Raw genomic sequence first — 26100 nt, 5'->3', positions numbered from 1 at the left:
ATACAAAACACCTTAGACAAGAATGGGATTCAAACCCATGCGTGCAGAGCACAATGGATTAGCAGTCCATCGCCTTAACCACTCGGCCACCTCGGACAACTCCAGCTGATTGGCTGTTTCTCCTGAAAGGCGGAACTTTCTCCCTGAACCGGCTCTGTGATTGGCGCTAAAAGATTTCCCATTAGTAGTACAGCTGAGCTGAGCGAAACGATTTGCTCCTGGCGACGCTCTTCCACGAAGAGAGCTAACTAAGCGAGGCATTTTAGGACGAGTCTGGCTCAGTTTGCTCAAATTTCGGTTCCATGAAAGAGGCTAGCCTTAAGCCTGGTTCAGTTACTGTAGCAACATATACGTTTGTACAAACCTGCTCTGTACCAGGCTAGAGTTGATGCGTAGCTTAGCTGCAACGCTTCTAGTGGAGGAGCCGTGTGACGTCATAGCCTTGCGGGTGGGAAACAAAATCAAGGAACAAGGTTCCGCCATGGTTTCATCCAATAAATCGCAGTGGATGCAGCAGATCATATAATATGTCTATATACTTTATTGAGTATTGTACTGTATTGGAAATGTGTCTGCACATTGCAATTTATTGGTTCAATCTTAACAAATTCATGCCAGTGTAAAATAAAATACAGTATTTATTCGTTATTTTCCACAAAGATATATTTGCATAAACTCTATATCACAAAAATACATTTATTAGTATTAATGATGCCCAGGTACTTTAGATGAAGTTACTTTTAAATATATTTGTAATCTTGTAATTCTTGTTCAGATTCATTCAAGTGTTTATACAAATGATATCAATTCACATATATGATCATATTTGTAGCTCCCTTAGCTCCCCTCTTTCACGACACAAGTCATTCTTTTGTTACAGGCATTTATTTGAGTATGCCGTGAGAACTTGAAAAACAAAAATACAATAAATAAGATTATTGGTTTACAAAAAAACATAATAATCATCAAAGAATCACATAAAATTATATAAACTTACAATTCACTGACGTTCTTAACAGTTAAACTTAAACAATCAGCTTATTGAACCTATCTAGAGCTTTATGTACATCATTTAACTGCACTGCCATTAGCCTTTAGCTTGCCCACTATGCTCATTATAAAGAAAAGAACAAAAAAAAAAAAAAAAAACAAATTAAACCACTTGCTCACCTCATTGGCCGCATTTTTACAATGGGGAATCAAGGAAACTTTGTAAAAGTGGGTCCTCTCTGGCACTGACATGCAGTAGCTTTATTAAAACTTATTTGCAGCTGAAACATGTGCTCTCCTTCTTGTCTGCAGTGTGTTGCTCTAATGACAAACCTCCTGCCCCCCTAGGACACAAACATAGGTTCCCCTATGAGAGCATAAAAGAAGATCTTATATATAATCTTAAACTTTCCCCCTTGAGCTTTTAAACAGAGAATAACTTAGAAAAATGTAAAGTATCCTACTTTAACAGCATTAAGTTCAAAATTAACTTAAAAATAACAACTGTCTCTAAAGGCAGTTACAATATTTGTTCAATATAAATAATATAAAATGTTTGATTAACTTAACGATGCAAAAGGTGAATGGATATAGATCAAAACTTGCATACAGGTGATATACATTAGCAAAAAATGTAGGCTATAAAAAGGGCGGCCAACATTAAAGGCTGTAGGCAATGACTGATAATGGCGCCCATTTGAAGACAATCCAGTAGATGAGGGAGCGCGGGTAGTGCGCAGAGCTTTTAGGCTACCAGCTCCAAGGAGTTTTCTTCCTTTCAGTGTAATTCTGTTTTTTCTTAAATAAAGAGAGAGTAAAAAATATCCCAAAAATATATATATAAAAAAATTATCTGGTGGTGTCTCTCCGTACTGTGTCGTGTGGTCTCGAGGAGAGCACTGAGTGGGCGGGGCCAGGCTGAGCCTACCTGAGAGAGAGGGGAGGGTGAGCTATTCTGTGTGTCTGTACACTTACAGACAGAAAGACTTTGATGAATGCGCGGCAGTCAGTGCGTGTGGGAGAAAAAAAAAAGCTGGTTGGTATCGATATTATCAATATTTGGATTGATTTGCCCACCTCTATTTTAGAAGTGAGCAGGAGAGTTGAGAATGAGGTGGGGTGCTGACTATCCAACATCATGACTCCACTAACACTCTTGCAGCACAGCAATGATCCAAAAGACTTCCCTGGACAGTAGAGACAGTTACTCCAACAAAGCAGAATAAACTCTGACTCCATAAACAGTGACTGAGCAGGTGTCCCAATATTGTGTGTATGGTATATTGACTCTCTAAACTGTACAGAGATCAGTGCAACATTTAGAACAGGTATACAGAAAAGTGACATCACAACTCAAGAGCACAACAAAGAGAAAGTAAAACTGAATGAATCAGGAAGTTCAGCCATCTTCACAGCAAGTTCTTCGTAGAAGTTCTTCCCAGAAACTCAAAGTAAGAGCTGTACATTTACTTATTTAAGTGTGCTTAAAGCAGCAATTAGGTGTGTGTGTTAAATGTGTGTGCTCATTGATGTGATTTGTGCTGAAATGTGCTGAATAGGAGGAGGAAGAAAATGGCAGAATGTTCAGCAACCCTACAACAAAGAGAAACCAGTGAGAAAACTGATGAACCAGATAACGGTAAGTTTACCCCAATTCATACACACATTATTTAAATACTCTCTTTAAGTGTTGATGATCTTAACTCTGATCTTATTTTGATCTGTATTAGTACAGCATAATCTTTAACAGCAGGAAGTAATGCTTCCTATATTTTCAGAACTGTCTTAAAGTACATTGTAATGTTACATAGAAAAATATTATATACACTAAAAAACAGAGATACGATAGTATATACACTCTTGTATTCAAAGGCACACTTTTTATAATTGTACCCTGTGTAACATTGGTCTTCACAGGGTCAGATGTGTCTTTCCTAATGGCAGAAAGTACAGATTTGTATCATTTAACCAGTCGAAAGGTAGAATACACATTTTTCATTTGAAAGCCAGACAATTTTGGATCATCAAGTTTTTGACATATATTCAGATGATGATATTGTTTATAATCTTTAAAATCTTTACTTTGTACAAAAATTACTTTCACTGAAAGGTACTTTGTTGTCCCTTTAATTTAAGGTACAGCCCCAGTGACAAGCTTTGTACTCTTTTAAGTACAAATATAATTTATCTGTTACAGGAGCAGCAACCAGTTATTGTACAAATGAGTGAATGCTGTATGCTGGCTAATTACTGCAGTGTTAATGCTTGTATTACCGTAAGGTTATCCTCTTAAGATAATTTGGCCTCTAAAATGTACAACTTCTGAATTAGAATTAAACTAATAATTCTTTCCAAACATAAAAATTTTGTTCAGGAAGCACTCCAGTTACCAGCCCCCACAGCCATGAGCGTGGTAGTGAGGGAAAAGTGGACCTGACTACCCAGAGCCCGAGTAGGGAGAGGGGCCCATGATTGTCCTGATTTTTTAAAAGTTTTTATTTTTGAATGAATTGGGCCCTCCAATTAATGATTTATTAATTCATATATTTCAAATATATTGATAACATCAACTGAGGGAATGAACTTTAGTCACAGTCCTGCTTTTGGCTGTAAGTATAAAGACAGTTATGAGCCGGCTAACATCAGTTGTCAACATTAACCAGTTTCAGAAACAAACAGTGGTGCTGGAGCAGGAGCAGCAGAAGAAACAGGAGCAGCAGTGGCCAGTCCTGGCAGCTCTTCTGAAGATGAGGTTAGAGATGAGCAAAGACAAGGTGAGATCGTTGTTCAAGTATTCAAAGGGTTCCCCCCTCCTTACATTGGTATGTTGGTTAGAGAGAGAGAGAGAGAGAGAGAGAGAGAGAGGATTGCTGACTGGTAGAACTGCTGCCTAAATGCACGTTGTTTACTCTAAGTTTAAAGTAAGTTAGCTTTTTGCTATATATAGCCTATTGGCTACTAACACAGCAGAGCTGAAAATGAAACTCTGTGCTGAGACTTAATAAATGATCCACCTAGCAATATTTCTGCTGCATTAATCAACACGTAAACAACCTACCAATATCACTGTAGGCTCAAGTGCACACTAGTAATATATTAAGCAATAAAGAAGTTTATTATTTTTGTCTGGTAAAAAGGCTTAGTATTGCAGTGCTGTGCTGTGCTTAAAAGCTATTGTCAACACTCAATAAATTCATGATGTTACCAATGCCGTTGAATAATCATGTTAATTAACTGTGATCTCAATATCAATATCAAAAATAATTGTCATTATGATTTTTGCCAGAGAGAAGGGAGATGATAAGAACATAGAAAAACAATTAGCGATTCCTCTCCTATGCTTGAAGATGTGTTTGGGAGTGTACTCTGTTCAAGAGTAAATGTTTTTAAATCAATCAATACATCAATAAAGGTGGTGAATAAAAGAACCACTCGTCAATATAATCTGATGTAATTGTAGCTTAAAACCCTTTTTTTTATTTTTAATAAATATCCCTTTTTTCTTTTTTGCTCACATTCCTCGTGTACTGGCATGGATTGGGGCCCACTGATATTGAGAGTGTACAGGGTCCAGAATTTGCTGCTACGCCCCTGCCCACCACACACCCACCCACACCCACCCACACAAAATATAGACTTAGGGTGTAGTAAAACATGATAAAGAGTACAAGAGTTTGTCGAATAGCCCACCTCTGTTTGCTTTCAGCATTCCAAAATACGGTGCTTTTAGACGCTGCTCCCAGCAGGCTTATAATGCTGATGATAGGGGCATAGCGTTGCCCACGCAATATAATCACTATTTTTACACCATTACAAAGCTCAAAGCTCCACACTTCACTGGTAGAATTCAGAGGGCCCTGACATTTAAAGCGAGGCACTGAGAACCAACTAGGATAAGGGAACAGACTGCAAAAAATCTCCTGTGGAAATGCATAAATATTAGAGAGGGATATTTATTGCGCTATACTTGTATATTTTCTAATAAAGGTTTAAAGGCCTATGAATAAAACTTCATGAAACTGCTTCTAGTGGATCTTCTTGACTATAAGGCCTCAAGATTTGGGTGTGCAATTTCAGGTTGAAAATGGCAAAAACAGGCTTGGAGCACAAGCTGTCAGTGTTTTTGGCAGATTATTAGTAGTTATTAAAATAGGCTGACTTACACAATTGCTTCGTTGTTTACTTAAAAATATCCATAACTAGTTTGTAGAGACTAGAGATAGAGATCAAGAGATACACCAAGCTTTAATAATGTTTAAAACCCTAGGAGATTATATTTAGATTAGTTTAGGAACTCTTTAAAAAGATAAGTCTTCAGTCAGTGTTTTGACTCTGCTATTTTGACACCTAGTGGAAGTTCGTTCCACCACTTGTGTTTTAGGACAGAGAAGAGTCAGGATAGTTGTTTTCTGTTGGTCTTGAGTGATGGTAGGTTGAGCTGAGCCATAATGGATGCTCTAAGAGCTTTTGGTACGGATCTGGCTTTGAGCATTGCCATCAAGCAGGAAGAAGCTGGTCCGTTTTTAGCTTTTATGACAAAAAGGATTTTGAATCTGCATTTGTTAAAAAACATTAGCATCTAAATATACTACCATGCATACGTTTACAGGTAGATTTTTTTCTCCAACCCCACTAAATAACCCCAATCAAAAAGTTTAGCAATCCTGTCCCCTTTGTCAACAGGACTCAAAATCAAAATCCCTAAAATGGCACTTGCAGTGGCACCCAGCAACAGAAAGGTGAAAAATATGCTCTACCAGCAAAACTGCCACAACAAAACTGACCCCAAACATACAATAAATAACCCTGCACTAATAAACATACGGCCACAAATACGCTCTATATAATTAGCCTGATCTCTCTCTCTCTCTCTCTCTAGATAGTCTATTGACTGAAGTTAACAATAATCAGGTTCATCCACTCTGAAACAGGACCACACCACAATGCACATTTTGAAAGTACTTTTCCACATGCTCTGTGCAATTATCTCACCAGAAAGGTTAGGGGCCAGGGGCTATCACTTGTGAAACGGAAGTTTGACCATCGTTAGAGTATTTTTGTCTCTTCCTATTCATGGAAATTGGTGCCAGGCCTTGCATGACTGGAAATAACTGCAGATTAAAGATGGCTGCATAGTGAATAGACTAACCTATAAGGACTTTTTCAGTCTTCACTGCATCAGCATGTTAAATAAAGATTTTTTCCCACTTCTACACAGATCTAGATGAACCTGGGGTTCCCTGTGATATTTGCACTGGAGAAAAAGCCCAGATATCCTGTCTGGATTGTGGTCTGACTTACTGTAAATCTCATTTTGAGCATCATTATAATGTTCAGAAACTTAAAAAACACAAGCTGATAAACCCAGTGAAGAACCTGGAGGATTACATCTGCCAGAAGCACAAGAAACCCCTGGAGCTGTTCTGTAAAGATGATCAGGCACATCTGTGCCAATTCTGCATGGAGCTCGAGCACACAACTCACAATGTTGTTCATATAAATAAGGTACTTATGCAGAAAAGGTAAAAAAATAAAATTTAAACATCCTTATGGGAAGACAATATTAATTAAAGAGACCTTAAGCAATCCAAACATTTTCCTCTCTGCTTACAGACACAGGCACAGATAAAGGACATGATCCAAGAGAGAGAGGATAAGATCAAAAAGACCACACACACTGTAGAGCGCAGAAAAGTGAGTGATGCATCATATATATTTTAGAAATATCAATCTGCTGATCATTCAGTGCAATTTGATTAAAGTTTTTCTTCCATCAGGAAAACACAAACAGGGTGATTTCAGACAGTAAAGACGTCTTCACTGCTCTAAAAGACTCCATTACAAGATTGCAGACTGAGGTGCTTGAGGTGATGGAGGAGAAGCAGAAAGCAGCAGAGAGGCAGGCTGAAGACCTGGAGCAGGAAATCACTGAGTTAAAGAGGAGAGACACTGAGCTGGAGCAGCTCTCACACACTGAGGATCGCCTCCACCGCCTACAGGTCAGTGTTCCTCTATTTGCTCAACACTGCTTTGGGCTCCTTCGATAGCTCAACAGCTAAGGCATGACTTTCAAATTTAGTGCAAAATACCTTCCAATTTATAGACGTGTTCACCATGAACTTTAAATGTATGGGTGGCAGAACATTGTTAGCAGAATTTGCAAATTGGGGCAGCTACTGAGGTGCTACCACATGTATGAACAAGCTGCTGTGTATTGCACAGATCCTGATAGAAACAGGCTGCCACAATCAAAGTCATAATAAATATCTGTGTCATAATAAATATCTATCACTATGGCTAGTGCCACTAATTTGGCCTTTACCTAACATGCTCTCTCCTACCGTACTGTAGATTTACACATTCCTGAGCCCCTCACTCACCACCAACTGCAGTGATATCTGTGTTTACTCTAATGTGAGTGTAGAGACTGTGAGACAACTTCAGAGGAGTCTGAATGAAGAATTCTCTAAAACTCTTAAAGAGATCAGACAACCAGGTGAGAAACTTATCTGAAATCTGTAGAACGAATTGTATATAATACAATATGGTTAATGTGTTCAATGTAGAGGATATACTGATATTTAGATATGTTTATTCTGGAGATTTATTTGAATCTAATTGAATAATATTATTTATTGTAAGTGGTCTCAGAAGAACTGAAGAGGATTCGTCAGTATGAAGGTGTATGATTTCTGATTTGTTTCTGTCTTTTTTGTTTTAATACCTTTTATATTATATTATTTTTAAATAATCAAAATCACATCACTTCCCACACTTTAAATGAACAATCAGTACTAAATCAAAACAAACATATGAATCGGCTTTAGCAGTCCAATTTCCAAAAACTGGAGAGAGTTAAAGCTCTGCTCCCTCTCACTAGATGCAAAGCTCATACGGATTGCCAGAATGACACACAGGCAAATGATAACGTGTCTTACTTCAAAAAGAAAAAGAACCACTTGTCAATATAACCTGATCTGATTGTAGCTTAAAACCCTATTTGGGGGCGGGGTTGCCGCTGTTCTCCTTCAGTTGTTTACCAACGTGTGTTTCAGAACTTTCGAATTGGCCAGTTCTTCGCGCCTGACGCTCTGGCTGAAACTCCACCCTCTTTGACTAGGTCTGCCTAACAACAGAGCGATCTATATTCTGATTGGCTCAACGAGAGTACATTATAATACACAGCCGATGGTTTGGCAAGCTTGAGAAATACCATGTGTGAGCGTGTGAACTCACTGAGGTGCGTGTGTCACACGCTCAAAGCGTGAGACTTGAGAACACTGGGCATAGCATTGCCCATGCAATATAATCACTATTTTTACACCATTACAAAGCTCAAAGCTCCACACTTCACTGGTAGAATTCAGAGGGCCCTGACATTTAAAGCGAGGCACTGAGAACTAATAGGAAGGATAAGGGAACAGACTGCAAAAAATCTGTGGAAATGCATAAATATTAGAGAGGGATATTTATTGCGCTATACTTGTATATTTTCTAATAAAGGTTTAAAGGCCTATGTATAAAACTTCACGAAACTGCCTCTAGTGCATCTGCTTGATTATAAGGCCTCAAGATTTGGGTGTGCAATTGTAGGTAGAAAATGGCAAAAACAGGCTTGGAGCACAAGCTGTCAGTGTTTTTGGCAGATTATTAGTAGTTATGAAAATAGTCTGACTTACACAATTGCTTCGTTGTTTACTTCAAAATATCCATAACTAGTTTGTAGAGACTAGGATCAAGAGATACACTAAGCTTTAATAATGTTTAGAACCATAGGAGATTTTTTTTAAATTAGTTTAGGAACTCTTTAAAAAGATAAGTCTTCAGTCGTTGTTTTGACTCTGCTATTTTGACACCCAGTGGAAGTTAGTTCCACCACTTGGGTCTCAGGACAGAGAAGATTCAGGATTGTTGTTTTCTGTTGGTCTTGAGTGATGGTGGGTTGAGCCAAGCCATAATGGATGCTCTAAGAGCTCTTGGTACAGATCTGGCTTTGAGCATTGCCATCAAGTAGGAAAGAGCTGGTCCGTTTTTGGCTTTTATGCCAAAAAGGATTTTGAATCTGCTTTTGTTAAAAAAACATTAGCATCTAAGTAAACTACCATGCATACGTTTACAGGTAGTGCCAGAAAGGTAAAAAATGCTCCCCCAGCGAAACTGCCACAACAAAAGTAACCCCACACAAATAAACCTGGTACCAGACCTGGCATGACTGGAAATAACTGCATATTAAAGATGGCTGCATAGTGAAAAGACTAACCTATAAGGACTTTAAAATAAAAAATAAAGATTTTTTTCCACTTCTACACAGATCTAGATGAACCTGGGGTTCTCTGTGATATTTGCAATGGAGAAAAACTGAAAGCCCAGATATCCTGTCTGGATTGTGGTCTGACTTACTGTAAAATTAATTTAGAGCCTCATTATAATGTTTAAACTAAAAAAACACAAGCTGATAAACCCAGTGAAGAACCTGGAGAATTACATCTGCCAGGAGCATGAGAGACCTCTGGAGCAGTTTTGTAGAGATGACCAGGCACGTCTGTGCCAATTCTGCACAGAGCACAACACTCACAATATTGTTCATATAAATAAAGTACGTATGCAGAAAAGGTAAAAAATAAAACTTAAACATCCTTATGGGGAGCCCATATTAATTAAAGAGACCTTAAGCAATCCAAACATTTTGCTCTCTGCTTACAGACACAGTCGAAGTCTTTACTGCTCCGATGCACTCCATTGAAAAATTGCAGGCTGAGCTGCTTGAGGTGATGGAGGGGAAAAAAGCAGCAGAGAGGCGGGCTGAAGATCTGGAGCAGAAAATCACTGAGCTAAACAGGAGATACAATGAGGATCACCTTCACCTCCTACAGGTCAGTGTTGCTCTGTCTGCTCAATGGTGGTGCAGACATAACAAAACTGCTTTGGGCTCCTTCGATAGCTCTACAGCTAAAAGGCATGACTTTCAAATTTAGGAAACACAACTATGCTCTAGATTTCATAGATAGACCTATGTGACACAAGTATAAAGAAAAAAATATGCTACTGAGATGCTACCACATGTGTTAGTTTAAAAAAACGCTCCTGCCACCATGAGACGTGCATAGAATGAGGATGCGGAGAAACAGCTGCATGAACAAGCTGCTGTGTATTGCACAGATCCTGATAAAAACAGACTGCCACAATCACAGTCTTCCTGTGTCATAATAAATATCTATCACTATGGCTAGTGCCACTTATTTGGCTTTTACCTAACATGCTCTCTCCTACCGTACTGTAGCTTTACACATCCCTGAACCTCTTACTCACCAGCAACTGCAGTGATTTCAGTGTTGAACCTCATTTGAGTGAAGAGACTGTGAGGAAAAATCTGTCTCAACTTCAGAGTCTGAATGAAAAACTCACTAAAACTCTTCAAAAGATCAGACCAGAACCAGGTGAGAAACTTATCTGAAATCTGTAGTAGAAAGAATTGTATATAATGCAATATGGTTAATGTGTTCAGTGTAGAGGATATAAGGATATATAGATATGTTCATTCTGGAGCTTTATGTGAATCTAATTGAATAATATTATTTATTGTTAATAGACTTAGAAGAACTGAAGAGGATTTATCAGCATAAAGGTACTGTATGATTTCTCATAATCACACCACAATGATAATGTGTCTTAGTCTGTAAGCTGATCAGCGAATGTATACGTTTGCAATGTTTGCATCAATTTAAATGAACACTGTTAGCATGATCCACACCGGGTCCATTATCCCAGCTAACATAGAACATTATGAGAATGTTTAGCAACATTTTAAAAAACATTTATTCTGTAATGTTACAAAACTAATATTCCACGAACGTTGTGGAAACTTGTGACATAGTAATGGCTTTCATCACAACAGTTTTAGAAAGTTCCCAGCTAGACAAATATTAACATAATGTCTTACTGACCAAAAATTGTTAACTGGGATCTTGAAAAAAAAAAAAAACACTGCTCAAGAAATACACAATTTGGAGTGATGGATGATGGATTTCTGGATGATGAATTAATTTATTATCTGATACTGATATCACACACTGTGTGTTTCTCTCAGAAGATGTGACTCTGGATCCTGATACAGCTCATCCCAATCTTATCCTGTCTGATGATGGAAAACAAGTAAGATATGGAGACAAAAAACAGAAACGCCCTGATAATCCAAAGAGATTTGATAAATACATTGATGTTCTGGGACAGGAGGGATTCTCAGGGAGATTTTACTATGAGGTGCAGGTCAGGGGAAAGATTGAGTGGAGTTTAGGAGTGGTGAAAGAGTCCGTTGACAGGAAGGGGGAGATTATACTGGCCCCACAGAATGGATTCTGGATTTTAATTATGAGGAATGGAAATAAATATACAGCTTGTGCAGAACACCCCGACTCCCTTACCCTGAGAGAGAAGCCCCAGAAGGTGGGGGTGTTTGTGGATTATGAGGAGGGTCAGGTCTCCTTTTATGATGTGGAGGCCAGGTCTCATATCTACTCTTACAACGGTCAGTCTTTCACTGGGAATCTCTATCCATTCTTTAGCCCTGGTCTTAATGATGAAGGTAAAAACTCAGCGGCACTGATCATCACACCCGTATCAAACACTGAATAAATATTCTTTAGTAACTTTAATGACAACAGAAAAGTTTATTTTTAATTTAAGATATATATATATATATATATATATATATATATATATATATATATATATATATATATATATATATATATATAGATCATATGGAATTCCCTTATATACAACATATCTATGTGACATTTATGCCATATTCTTTAATATGGTATATACACACTCATTGCCAAACATTTTATGCACCTAGAAGTGGTTGTTGAATTGGAATAAACCATAATATGTATAATCTAATAACTATTTACTGTATGTAAGTGATTATATTATTACATTAAAAGAATCTGTCTATTGGGGAAATTGTACTATTAAAAAGAGGCTCTAGTACCCTGCTGAGCTGCCAGTATTATGGAAAAAATGAGATATGGTTGGGCATGGAGGCATACAGGTTCTGAATTGCGTCCTTTTGTAGAAAAGTAATGTTTTATCTGGGCCAGTTAATCACGTACACTTGTAGGTTGGCGTAGCTGACGCCGCAGCTGATCCAATACATTTTTGATTGGTGATAAACCTGGCAACAAGGCTGTCATACGCGATGGCACCCCAGATTATCACACCAGCAGTTGGGGCAGTGTGTCGCTCCACAGTGAAGGAAGGATTGAACACTCGCCACAAAGCCTCCACACATTACATTGCCGGTCATCATATCCCAAATGGAACCTGGATCTTGTACTAAGACCTAATGTTTGGCCACACCTGTAATCATTTACATACAGTGCCTTGCGAAAGTATTCCCCCCCCCCCCCCCCTTTACATTTTTCACATTTTGTTACCTCACAACCTGGAATTCAAAGGGAATATTTGAGGGTCTGCATCAATTAATTTACAGACCATGCATACAACTTTCAACATTTAATATTTTTTTTTATTGTGAAGCAAACAACAAATAGGACAAAATAACTGAAAACATCAGTGTGCATAACGATTCACCCCCGTAAGTCAGTACTTTGTTGAGCCACCTTTTGCAGCAATTACAGCTGCAAGTTGCTTTGGATAAGTCTCTATGAGCTTGCCACGTCTTGCCACTGGAATTTTTGCCCATTCCTCATGGCAAAACTGCTCCAGCTCCTTCAAATTAGATGGTTTCCGTTGGTGAACAGCAATCCTCAAGTCTGACCACAGATTCTCAATTGGATTAAGGTCTGGGCTTTGACTAGGCCATTCCAATATGTTTACACGTTTCCTCTTGAACCACTCAAGTGTTGCTTTAGCAGTATGCTTTGGGTCATTGTCCTTTACTAGGGCGGTAAATCTCCACCCTAGTCTCAAATCACTGACAGACGTAAACAGGTTTTGCTCAAGAATATCCCTGCATTTAGCACCACCCATCTTGCCCTCGACTCGGACCAGTTTTCCAGTCCCTGCTGCTGAAAAACATCCCCACAGCATGATGCTTCCAACACCATGTTTCACTGTGTTCTTGGGGTGATGAGATGTGTTGGGTTTGCGCCAGACATAGCGTTTTCCTTGGTGGCCAAAAAGTTCAATTTTGGTCTCATCTGACCACAGTACCTTCCTCCATACAGTTTGGGAGTCTCCCACATGCCTTTTTGCAAACTCGAAACGAACCTTCCTATTTTTGCCTGTAAGTAAAGTTTTTTTCTGGCCACTCATTGTGGTCATATGAACAGATACTCCAGTCTCTGCTTGGGAACTCTGCAGCTCCTTCAGGGTTACCTTTGGTCTCTGTGCTGCCTCTCTGATTAATGCCCCCTTGACCAGGCTGAGAGTTTTGGTGGACGACCCTCTCTTGGCAGGTTTGTTGTGGTACCATGTTCTTTCCATTTGATGATGATGGATTTGATGGTGCTCGGGGGGATCATCAGAGATTTGGATATTTTTTATAACCCAACCCTGACTGATAGTTCTCTACAACTTTATCCCTGACTTGCTTGGAGAGCTCCTTGGTCTTCATGGTGTTGTTTGGTTAGCTTAATGGTGTTGCACCTTTCAGAAAAGGTGTGTATATACTGACAGATCATGTGACACTTAGATTGCACACAGGTGGCCTTCATTTCACTAAGCATGTGACTTCTGAAGGTAATTGGTTGCACCAGAACTTGTTAGGGGCTTCATAACAAAGGGGGTGAATACATATGCACATGCCAATTTTCAGTTTTTTATTTCATATTTTCTTTACATACATATTTTTTTTTCTCATTTCACTTCTAAAACGTAGACTATTTTGTGCAGATGTATCACATTCAATTCAGATTTAAAAAAATACATACAGGTTGTAATGTAGTAAAATAGGGAAATAATCCAAGGGGGTGAATACTTTTGCAAGGCACTGTATCTGCCATATGCCTTATGAGACTGCATGCTGAAAATGCAGCAATTGTTTTTTTGTGTGTGTATTTCAGTAATATGTCAGAATTTAACAATATAAAGTGGTGTCTTATAGTGTTAATTACAGTTCATGTTTTGAATAAGGATGTTTAATTATTGATTATTGTTCCATGTTGGGTTGCTGTGACTAGTTGCTGCCTCTATGTTCAATTTGATAGGCAGATGTTTACTGCCACGCTAAAACCCTGTATAGCTATACTTTTGCTAATCACTATTTCTCTTGCTAATTGCTAATTCTATACTAAATGAATTAGCAATCTGTGTTGTAAAGGAGGAACTGTTGAAATGTCAGGTCCATTTTTTTTCAGTGTATCACCACACATACACCGAGTTACTGTTTATGTCAGTTGTGTCAGTGTTCAGTTAATGATGAGTTTACTGCTGTATTAGGTGATGGTAAGTGTGAAATACTGGTGTTGTGGGTGAGTGTGTTTTATTATCTGCTGTTATTGATTAAGTTCTCCTTTAGATTAGAATGGACATTGCTAAAGTGTAACAACTCTGCAAAGAGAAAACTATGAACATTTCATACCCTTATTATACTTTTTTTTTTCTTTTTGTGTGTGATGTTGGTAAGCTGTAAACTTTTTTTATATAAAATACTGCTCCAATTTCTTTTGTCATTTTGAAAATCAAATAAAGATATTGTTTTAAAAAAAATAATACTAAGTTAAATAAGTACTAAATTACTAACTTCCTAAATTATTAATTGTACTGAAAACAAACTGTATTGAAACTGAAGAGCACACGGTGAAAAGACCAAAGAGCTTCTGGAATTCAGATTTCTAACACTGCGACCACAGAGAGCCCAGAGGTCAGTTTTTATTCTATACTGAAGTTTTACCAGGTAATGCAATGGCCAAAATAGTCATCAGACAGACTGAATAAAAGAATACATTCATTCAATTGTTAAGATTAAAAATATGTATATTTTCTAAATTAAAAATGATCCTAAATTGCTCAGATTGGGATAAACCTACAGTGTAGAGACAGAACCAAATGTCTAAATTAAATTATTATATTGCACATTAAGTAATTACATTAAAATTGTTACCTGATGTCTAATACATTGTTTTATAATAATTTAAGCCAATAATTTGGATTTGGTTAGATTTGTATTGAGTAAGAACTGGATTGTGTTAGATTTGGATTGGATTAGATTTGTATTGGGTTAGATTTGGATTGGATTAGATCTGGATTGGGTTACTTTTGGATTGAGTAAAATCTGGATTAGGCTAGTTTTGGATTGGGTTGGTAGGGTAATTTACCACAGCATGACTTGATAAGATAAAACTCGGATGTGAGAAATCCCAGAACATGAAAAGATGACCAATGAGTCAGAGCTTAGAATTTAAAATATATTAAAGTTTACTGGAAAAATAGTTTCAGCATTACTTTACACCGTGTAGAACAGGCATGCGCTGGCTATCTGAGCAGAGGTTAACTGGATTAGTATTAGGTTAGATCTGGATTGGGTTTTTTAAGGATTGGGTTATATCTGGATTGGATTAGTAACTAAGTATTTTTATATTTTCTAGTTAAGATAGCTAAAATAATTTTCCTTTATTATAGTTTACAGTAATCACGCAGTCCTAGTCTACAAATCACAATGAATATCACAAACTGTATTTTCATAAGCACACAGTGTGCTTGATGTGTGTTTTGATTCGAGTCTTTTCAACCAGAAGCTTTCAGAAACAGTGTTTTTATTAAATAAATAAATAAATAATCACACCGCTTCTCACACGGAATCGAGCCCGTGTTGTTAGTAGAGCTTAGATTCTCTGCCCGAACCCGACCTGACCCGAGGCTCGGGGCTCCAGAAAATAGTCTGAGATGTAGGCATCTGTTTTTTAATTATATTTTTATTTTTAAAGAAAATAACGAAAACTGAAAGTGAAACTAAACTAACTAAACGCAGTTGTACAGCGGGGGGTGTTGTGCCGATTCTGTCAGCGAAGCGGGAGTCGGATTCAGCAGCGGATTCGGCACAAGCACGGCGGCACCTCGCGGTCCGCGGTGTTAGTTGTAAGCGCTCGCGCTAGCCGCAAAATACGACAGAAAACACTGAGGGAGCTGCAGAATTATGTATGGGACTAGAATATGAGCGCGAGGAGATAAAAGAGAACCTTTACCTGTAAGTAGCTCACATCAGAACACGCAAATCTCTCTCTGTGTCTCTCTCTCTCGCACGTGAACTCCTCCGCGTTTGACCTGCAGCACTGTGTTTAGCTGTTCTTAAAAAACAGTTAAATTAAATAATAGTTCTATGCTTCTATGTTACCGTGTTAATTAACATAATTCTGATCATATTTCGCTCATTCAAACAGCCCAAAACAGACAGTTTATGGGGCGGATCGGGTCGGGCTTATTGTATATTTTTTATATATACCTGAACATAGCATATTTGGTCATTTTTTTCCATATTACTGATACAAAACAACTTCGACGAGGATGGGATTCGAACCCACGCGTGCAGAGCACAATGGATTAGCAGTCCATCGCCTTAACCACTCGGCCACCTCGTCTCACATACTGTAGTTTCTAACTCTGTTTCTCCTGAGAGGCGGAACTTTCTCCCTGAACAGGCTCCGTGATTGGCGCTAAGAGATTTCTCATTAGTAGTACAGCTGAGCTGAGCGAAACGATTTGCTCCTGGCGACGCTCATGGGGGCTGTTCCACGAAGCGAGCTAACTCAGTAAACCAGGCTTTTTAGGACGAGTCTGGCTCATTTTGCTCAAATTTCGGCTTCACGGAAGAAGCTAGACGTAAGCATCGTTCATCGTTCAGTTACTACAGAAACATATACGTCTGTACAAACCAGGGGGCTGTTCCACGAAGCAAGCTTTAAAAAACCGTCGCTTATTTGAGTAATCCTCGCTTGAGTTAGCCAAAAAATTCACTTCCAACCAGTTCCGTTCCACTAACGCAATCTAGACTCAACCTGTTCCCACCAATTCAAGCCAGGCTTTTGTAATAAATGTACACGCGCGTGCACACGGTATTTACACAGCCTCGTTAATCGAGCCCTGAAAAATTTTGTAAAAGGTGGAGAAACGCGCTGCTTTTTTCTCTCCTGCTGAACAGGAGTTACTTATACGTCTCTTTGATGAATATACAGACATAATTATAAGGAAAGTGAACACTGGTATTAATAAAGTCATAGAAGCTGCCTGGCAGAAATTAATGCATTTATTGGCATTCCAAAATGTTATAGTAAATTAAGAAAATTGATAATTATATCCTGATTTAGAAGCAACATGGGGGGGAGTACATTGAACATGGCAGCAGGTCAAGGTTAAATATAAAAATATATCAGAATGGTAAGTGCAATTCCAGTTGGTTAGTCTACTGTGCAGGAAAACGTTAAACTGCATATTTTAGTGTATATTTTTATGATATAAATTAACTGCATGAAATATTGTAATTGAAGTATTTTAACTTTTCTTGTTGGGGGCCAGAAGAATATATGTGCAGTCACGGGCCACAGATTCTGTAATAAAACAAATAATGAAATATACTTTTATAATAATACATTTTCTTGATTACTATCATTAACACATAATTTTACTTGAGTTAATTTTCATGTATCTTTGACAGTGTTGTGAAAACTAAGATTTTTCAAATTGATGTTTCATAATGTCTCTTAATATTACACTCCTTCATTAAAGCAACTGATTCGTGACATATTACACATACACACTTCCCTCTAAACTAAAAATAGTTATTTTCTCAACGTGCCTGAAATTAACTGCATTCAATGTCTATTTTCCATTTCTTTGGAGTTGCCATATTCTCCAAAAAACTCAGGAACATTAATTTTGGCATATGAGGAGCGTTTTACATTTGGTTTATGTGATAGCGACACCTAGCGTTCAAACCTCACAGGCCACTCCAAAAAAGGAAAGGGCGCAAATTATTTATGTTAATTGATATAATTTGTATAAACACTTGAATGAATCGGAACTGATTGAATGAATTATGGGATTACGAATGTATTTAAAAGTAACTTCATCTAAAGTACCTGGGCAACATTAATATTAATAAAAGTGTTTTTGTGATATAGAGTTTATGCAAATATATCTTTGTGGAAAATAACTGCAATTAAATACTGTATTTCGTTTTACACTGTCCCGAATTTGTTAAGGTTAAACCAATAAATTGCAATGTGCATAAACATTTCCAATACAGTGCAATACTCAATTAAATGTATACAAATATTTTATGATATGCTGCATCCACTGAAATTTATTGGATTAAACCGTGGCGGAACATTGTTCCTGGATTTTGTTTCCCACGCGCAAGGCTATGGCGTCGCAGCTAAGCTAAGCGTCAACTCTAGCCTGGGACAGAGCAGGGCTGTGACCGAAATGGCTCCCTACTCCCTCATTAGTGTTGCGCTATGTAGGGAGATACTAATAAGTTCACTAATTAGTGGTAAAACGGGAGTGAATTCGGACACTAACTCATCATTACCATGCACCAGCACCGGTTGCATAAACGCACACAGGTGAGAGAGGGGCTGAACCGTGTTTAAAACTCCATAAACACACGAGCTGAGCTCTGAATTAAAGATAGTGAAGCTCTGAGCTGATCATTAAGTTATTTATCTGTTTGTTATTTTTACGCTGTTTAGCAGATGATCCTCACATTACTGAGCTACATGAAGAAAATCTAAAAATAGCAGCGTACACCGGCTCGCACTGTTGCCAGATTGGGTGGTTTCATGCCAAATGCCGAATTGTGTCTGAAATTGTTTGGAGGAAACATTGTAATTTGACAGGTGAACAAAACTACCAAGTGTAAAGAGTTGGGAAATTTAACTCATCGGTGTTGCAGTTAGATATCTAACCCTGCAGAGACCGAGCTTTTAGTCCTGATGATGGAAATTTGAAGCTGTGTTTATGTTCGTTATTATATGTGAGTAAGTAATTTCATTCTTTCATTGCTTGCAAGGTTGTTTTCATGTACTGTTTTTACGTTTTTGTTTCGTGTGTCCAATGATACAAGGCACAAAACACATAATACAAATATGCAGATAAACTCATTTAAATATATTTTTTTGTTATCAGTGATATTTAAGATATTTATATTTTAGTTAAGATCATGTTGGAATAAACCCTGTAATATTGTCAATATGACGAATATCAGCTGTTTGGGTGGTTTTCTTAGTAAATTTGTGGATCTGAAACACGTTTTACCCTGTGAATTGGTTTTATCTGAATCCCATTGTAACAATCTGGCAACCGTGGTGGCTCGCTGTCCGCTCCGTTTCTTCGGCTGTCTGTTGCTTAGTAGCGAGACCCGCAATGCATTTTGGGACACATTTAGCTCACGTTGGCTGCGTCCGAAATCGCGTACTTAAGCAGTACGTACTGGATTGGGGTGAGTACGCACTGCTTGTCGAGCAAAGCAGTACGCTTTTTCAGTACGCCAGACCGCAGTACGCACGCAGCCTCGGACGCACTACATCCACCATCTTACCTCTGACGCCCTTTCACCTCTCACCCCTCCTAACCAGCGGCACACTTTACAGAGCTTTACCCTAATTAATTTCATTAAAATCCCCTCATTAATCAGCTCTTATTAATAAATAAACCCCCAAACTGTCCTGTTTAATAAACACTGACTAAATAAAACTTAAAATTAATATTTCCTCAAATATGAAATATTTAATAATAAATATGAACAGACTGTTTAATATTCATGAAGCATATTAATAATACTAGCTTATGCAACAAAACAATTATCAAAAAGTTTCAAAGATAAATACCAAAATGTTAATTAATTCCTGCCTTTCCATTTCACCTCAGAATTTCCTTTTCTAGCCTAAATATTTAAACACATGATCCTTATTGTTATACATTATCTTTTACTGACTGCATTAAACATAAAGGCAACATATATGCATTACTGATGTAAATAAAATATGCTAGAACCAGTCAGTTTCTGGAAAACTGGGGATCATTTGGCAATAAAAAAATATTTTAGTTATTTTATTTAATATAATTTTTCCCTCACTTGCATATTTACACAAATACATTTCTCACAAAATACAAGAATGACAAGTCTTTAAAGTAGCTTTATTTATTTTTTTATTCATTGTTCATTTTTCTCCCTCTCTTCATCTTCATCCTCTCGAGTAGGAAGGATAGTTGAATCTGAAACACACACAGATTAAATCAGTTTAGCTTGGTCATTAAACAAATATAATATAAATTCTGAACAACATAAAAGTCTTACCATCCTGGCTGGTTAGCTAGCTATTTAATAAAACTAAATAAAATGGTCAGATTTTGGTTATAATTTATTAATGTGATTTTTGGCAACCAGTCTGTCTGTCTGTTGAAAAGCCTCTCTGATATCAGCAGCCTTTTTTCTCAGATGAGTTTATACAGACTGATCAGTATTAAGTTAAAACTGCCCCAGCTCCTCAGAACTGCAGCAGTATACAGGGCTGTAGTGAGTTAGTAATCGCTGGTGTTGTAGAACAGAAGATTAATAAAGAGTTGTGATAAGTTTGATAACTCTAGCTAAGCTAACTGATCTCAGTAGCACAGAGCTAACGCTGCTCAGTAAAGCAGTTCAGATACGAAAATAAAGATGTTCTGTCTGCAACAGCATTAATAACAAACCCACACCCCTATAACTCGCTACTTTAACTTAAACTAACCCTCATAAATCTTTCATTTACAGCCTGATATCACAAACAACCAAAACAGTTTATATATCTGAATCTCCTCACCTCATAAACTTCTCTCTCTCTCCACTCCTCTCCTCCGCCGCTCCGCCGCTCACTGACGGGTCACTCAGCTCAGCGCGGCTCCCGGTGGATTGTGGGAAATATTAGCGGGTGAAGTGTGCTGGGCTTGTATACTTAAAAATGTCTCCCGGTGCAGTACGTCATCCGGGAACTTTTCGCGTACTCAAACTCGCCTACTGCGCATTCGGACACACTACCCGATCTCGCATACTGCTTTTGCATACTGTTTAGTATGGAAGTACGCGATTTCGGACGCAGCCTTAGTAAGCAGCGAAGTTTACTATAAATCATGATGCATTATGGGAGTTTTTAGTGCCCTCAAAATCACGTTCGAATCCCGCCTTAAGATTCGGACACTCAAAGAAAAATGGCTGACATACTCAATAGTGCCCTAACTAGTAAATAGTGAGCCATTTCGGTCACAGCCCAGGTTTGTACAGACCCTTGTTGACCCTATGTTGCTATAGTAACGGGACGAGGCTTAATTCTAGCCTCTTTTGTGGAACCGAAATTTGAGCAAAATGACCAGGCTTGTTTTAATAAGCCTGGCTGAGTTAGTTCGCTTCGTGGAACAGCCTCCTGTTCTGCGCAAGGAAAAAAAATAAATTAAAAAAATAAACACACCGCTCGTATTATATTTGTACTGTTTTTACTTCTTACATGTCCACACAATTATCTGTACTTTCTACTACTATACAAAGCCTAATTACTCCTGCATAATTTCGCCTTGTATTCACTCCATTGCGTCATTGTTACAATTTGAGGTAAATTAATGTTTTTTTTGCCGTGCAAACTATTACAATTCAACCTGCACACAAATTTAGATGTGCCAAAGATAAGATTAGATTTTTCAATTTTACTGATACAAAAACGTTTCGACGAGGATGGGATTCGAACCCACGCGTGCAGAGCACAATGGATTAGCAGTCCATCGCCTTAACCACTCGGCCACCTCGTCTCATGTATCGCAACGGGGTATTGTTATAGGTTTTAACTATGTCAAGAAAAGAAGAAACAAAAATACATTATACATTACATATAGTTACATATTATTATTACAGAAGGACGATTGAACAACGTGGACGAGAAGAATAACAGTAAAACATGCCGTCTCCTTTTCTCAGCCGTGTTTCCTTCAGCCAGTCTGTTCCAGTATTTACGGTAGAACTGCTGCTAGCTAGATTTACATGAGCACATTCACATGTTCCAAGTTAGCACATGCGCAGTAGCTAGGTTAGCTAGCTACACGGACTGGCACTGATTTGTGGATTTGTCTGGGTTAAACTGGATATCGAGGTAATCGCGCTGTTTGTGGACTTAAATACCTACAGGTCGAACTATGGCTGTGAGTTTGAGACACGCTGGTGTGGGACGAATAACGCTAGCAAGGTAGCTTAGCTGTGTATCTGCTGCAGATCCACGGCGAGGTTTCGGTGCAGTAGGTAGGTTGTCAACGGTGTTCTGCCGAATTGTGCTACCTATCGTTATGTGCTACGTATTGGCACTGCGCATGCGCTGACTGCCTTTATTTTTTGTCGTTTTCATATGAGGCCTGGGAGGTTAATCTAAAAAAAAATGATAAATCGAATTACTGTTTAAATCCGATTTTCAAAATGGTATGAGCGAGATTGTACATATTAACATCTAGAAGCTGTCAGAAACCTGTAAATAACTGTTTCATGTGGCAGTAATACATATTTACACTTTTCCGTAAAAAAACTGTATGTAAGGTTGAAGGGGTCTGCTTTCTATCTGGTATAAAAAACCCTGATTGAAATTAAATGTAAAGGAAACAATAACTTTATAAATTGTACTGTTTGATTAAAAAATGTAAACTAAAAATCGTTCATATATTTAAAGAATATCCTTTTTTCTTTCAAAACACTGCCCAGCCCTAGTCTGAGTTTCTTGTTATTTTACTTTTCAAATGTAAATTACATAAAAAAATACAAAAAATATTAATGCTAGTTGGCTAGCTATCCATTAAATCCCTTAAATTCTCAAAAACTCTTTAAATAATATATTTCCTATTAAGCTAAGAAGATATGTAATAGGTTTTTACAATATTGCCCTGCTATAATCTGAATTTACTGTTAGTTTAACTTTATATTTGCGTTATAAGTGTTAGCTACAGATTTAAATAAATAAATAATAATAATACATATATTATGCTAGTTAACTAACTATCCAAAAAAATCCTTAAAATCACCAACTACGGTTTAAACTTTACAAATAATATATTTGCTACATAACTAAAAGCTAGGTTAGCTAACCTACACTACAGTTGAGGGGATTTTCTGTTATGATGCTTTTAATCCTTTAAAAATAATATAAATATTAAAAATATATAGCTATGTCCTATTCTAGTTTGTGTTTTTTTAGATAGTTACTTAAAGCTATGCATTTTTACCTGTAGCTAAATATACACTATGGTAGCACAATTTGGCAAGACAGCACAAACCGACAGAACACCTTCTGTTAGCTTAGCTAGCTAGGTTTGCTACTTAACGGTGCAGCACTAAGGTGAGGTGAAGTAGATGAGCTAAGCTAGCTAATAAACAGAGCCAGAGCTAAACTTTCACTTCACTTGGCTATACTCTCTGAACATCCACGTTTTGGAATGCCTTTCTCTAAAAAATGCTCCGTGTTTAAAGTGGTGCTGAGTGCCCTGCTGATAGTAGCTCTGCTGCAGCTTATCTATTTGTCGTTTCTCTCCAAGCTTCATGGTAAGCAGCAGCGCTCCACCTATTCAGAACTGTTTGGGTCCAAGAAAAATCCTCAACTTGGGGAAAAGAACTCCAAAAAGGAGCGACTAAGGTATTCCTTATCAAGTGGGGGCATTTTCGACAGCAGTGGACAGTACCGCATTTATAAGAACCTCATCAAAAGTGGTTTCTCTACCAGTCAGAAGCCAGGAGCTGACCCCAGGTCCCACCACCTCGCCCTGGCCACACACACCACCATCAACAACCTCCATCACCTGGACTCTCTACTGGACCGCTGGCGTAACCCCCTGTCCATTGCCATATTTGCACATGGCCAGGATGTCCGGTTTGCCACAGCCCTTGTCTATGCCCTCAGTCTCTTCTGCCCACAGGTCCAAGAGCTGGTGGACTTCCATCTGGTCTGCCACTCTGAGGAAATGGCCAGCTTCCCAGAGCAAGACCGGGACCACTTTGCCGGCCTTGAGGAGCAAGGGTGTCCTGGCGCTTTCGCAAAACTCGAATCCTACAGAGACAAGTATAAAAACTATGCCATCGCAAGCAACGTCTCCTACCCCAACAACCTCCTCCGCAACGTGGCACGGACTGGTACTGATGCTGCCTACACCCTGGTCATCGACATCGACATGGTGCCCAGTGCAGCTCTTCACCATCAGTTCGTAACAATGCTGATGAGGCGCGAGCCGGCTCAGGATGAGGTCCTGGTGCTGCCCGCCTTTGAAATCAGACACACTCGCAAAATGCCAGCTTCCAAGGCTGAGTTGGTGCAGCTGTACCAGGTTGGTGAGGTAAGGCCCTTCTATGAGGAACTGTGCCCTCGATGCCAGGCCCCCAGTAACTACTCACGCTGGGTTAATCTGTCCACCAAGACCTCTGGGCCTTTGGAGGTGGCGTACACACTGAATTGGGTTGACCCATGGGAGCCCTTCTACATTGGCGCTAAAACAGTGCCCCTGTATGATGAGAACTTCAAGCAGTATGGATTTAACCGCATCAGCCAGGTAAGTTCTCATAACACTAAAATATATTGGCAGTGCTACACTACAAACTGATAGTTCAAACTAATACTATTTGTTTTACTTTAGTGCATGTTTAAGCAACTGCAATAAAAAATAAGCATGATATTTATTGTATTTCATTTTACTCTACAAAAATACATGCTTAAAGTTCTCAGAAATGCTGATTTACATTAAATCCATGGTTGCACCGGTCTGCCAACAAGCTACAACATTTAAACCACCTGCCTAATACTGTGTAGGCCACTTCTCATGCAACTAAAACATCTCTCACCCATTAATCCATCCTTTAATATTTTCAGCAATTAGTGTCATAGCTTTATATGTGCATTATTAAGCCTCAGCACGCTTGGTTCTGTCTCTGATTTAGTATTTATCCTTCTTTTGATGATTTTGGTAGGTACTGACTAGGGGTGTGCCATATGGTATCTTGTGCAGTAATATTGCCAACATTTTTTAATATAATGAACGATATTATACCCTGAAATATCAGCCACCCCTAATTATCATATGAGGGTACTTCTTTTTTGCTATTTTTTTGCTATATGTTGTTCTATACAGCCATTCAGTCTTCTGTTCTCTCATCACTTTCCCCCACAGGCCTGTGAGCTTCACATAGCAGGGTACAGGTTCTCTGTGGTGAGCAATGCCTTCGTGGTGCACAGAGGCTTTAAGGTCCAGGGGGAGTTCCACAGCCGTAAGGATGAGGAGAACCGCAGGAACCGAATTCTCTTCCGCAGCTTCAAAGAGGGCCTGAAGACCAAGTACCCCACGTCCCCTCGCCGCTGCTGAGGCCTAAACACACCTGAGGACTAAAGGAGTGTGCACATCTGTCACTCGTTTGGGACCCTTTAAAGGTACAATTAGTCTGTAGCTTGGGATGATCACTAGTTCACGGTGGTGAGTTTGGGACTTTTCTTGGTGATATCAGGTCAATGTTTGACGCATCAGAGAAGTCTCTGTGCTGGAAAATGACTTTGGTACAGTAGTCACGACGGTTTACGTTCTGTTTTGATGTCGGGATGTGTTATTTGGACTGTCAGAAGTAAGCTAATAATTTGTGATGGAAGTGTAAAAATCTAATTTATTGGTTTTTAAACTGTTGGAACATCTTGTATACACTGGAGAACAGGGTCTTTATGCCTACGGTACTCTGATTCTGGATGCAAAATGCATTGCCAAGGATTTTGAAATATTATCTACTTATTAACTTTACCATACTTTACCATACTTAGTAACATTTCACTATATAATTAAATCTTTTATCAAATTATATCAACATTGTATCAAATTCCAAATACCTAGAAATTAAATATTGAGGCCATATTGAAAATAATATCTAAAATATTACATGATGAAAATTAAGATGGTCATATGTTGTGGCATCTTTGCTGTAAAGAAGAGCGTTTTTGTTTGTAACCAAACTTTAAAATGCTTTTAAAAAATGTTAATTTATTGAAATACAGAAACACAGATTTTTGTTTTGTTCTATATTAGAAGATCTAAAATGACTTTATGTGGTAAAAAGCAGTTTTATTAGATACATACTTGAGTTCAACCAATGATTTAATTTAGTTTGAACTGCCGAACCCT

The 26100-nt window shown here is 38.3% G+C and overlaps 2 protein-coding genes, 1 long non-coding RNA gene and 2 other non-coding genes across 6 annotated transcripts in view; 3 read left to right on the top strand and 2 right to left on the bottom strand.

Moving 5' to 3' along the window:
* Window positions 1-68: 68 nt before the first annotated feature.
* On the top strand, window positions 69-9785 carry LOC125803986 (uncharacterized). 2 transcript variants are annotated; one of them, XR_007440465.1, is made up of 4 exons: window positions 69-2441; window positions 2550-2629; window positions 3654-3764; window positions 9302-9785. It is a non-coding gene; the product is annotated as an uncharacterized LOC125803986 (long non-coding RNA). The 2 variants fall into 2 exon arrangements; XR_007440464.1 differs by lacking the exon at window positions 9302-9785 and adding an exon at window positions 6209-6366 and having other exon boundaries at window positions 74-2441.
* Window positions 9786-9837: 52 nt separating this feature from the next.
* LOC125803962 (zinc-binding protein A33-like) lies at window positions 9838-11710 on the top strand. The gene is made up of 4 exons (XM_049482795.1): window positions 9838-9863; window positions 10303-10427; window positions 10580-10615; window positions 11081-11710. The coding sequence occupies exons 1-4, from the start codon at window positions 9838-9840 to the stop codon at window positions 11620-11622; spliced, it is 729 nt and encodes a 242-aa protein (XP_049338752.1). The 3' UTR covers window positions 11623-11710.
* A 4740-nt stretch (window positions 11711-16450) lies between these two features.
* Window positions 16451-16532, bottom strand: trnas-gcu (transfer RNA serine (anticodon GCU)). Its single transcript has one exon. It is a non-coding gene; the product is annotated as a tRNA-Ser (tRNA).
* A 5092-nt stretch (window positions 16533-21624) lies between these two features.
* The window catches only part of b4gat1 (beta-1,4-glucuronyltransferase 1), a 7446-nt gene continuing 2970 nt past the window's right edge, over window positions 21625-26100 (top strand). Inside the window, exons 1-2 of the mRNA XM_007238478.4 lie at window positions 21625-24492; window positions 25108-26100. The exon at window positions 25108-26100 is cut by the window's right edge and continues 2970 nt beyond it. Of these exons, the coding sequence (XP_007238540.1) occupies window positions 23389-24492; window positions 25108-25299 (1296 nt within the window). The 5' untranslated portion in view covers window positions 21625-23388 and the 3' untranslated portion in view covers window positions 25300-26100. The remainder of the gene's footprint in view (window positions 24493-25107) is intronic.
* Window positions 21645-21726, bottom strand: trnas-gcu (transfer RNA serine (anticodon GCU)). The gene has a single exon. It is a non-coding gene; the product is annotated as a tRNA-Ser (tRNA).

This window comes from Astyanax mexicanus, chromosome 8 (assembly GCF_023375975.1).
Source record: "Astyanax mexicanus isolate ESR-SI-001 chromosome 8, AstMex3_surface, whole genome shotgun sequence".
NCBI lineage: Eukaryota > Metazoa > Chordata > Actinopteri > Characiformes > Acestrorhamphidae > Astyanax > Astyanax mexicanus.
The sequence above is the reverse complement of the archived record's forward strand: the minus strand, read 5'-3'. Positions and strand labels throughout refer to the sequence as shown.

Coding starts and splice junctions, on each gene's coding strand:
- LOC125803962 (XM_049482795.1), top strand. CDS start 9,838: ATGAGGATCACCTTCACCTCCTACAG. Junction 9,864..10,302: donor ATCACCTTCACCTCCTACAG/GTCAGTGTTGCT, acceptor CTTACTCACCAG/CAACTGCAGTGATTTCAGTG. Junction 10,616..11,080: donor GAGGATTTATCAGCATAAAG/GTACTGTATGAT, acceptor TTCTCTCAGAAG/ATGTGACTCTGGATCCTGAT.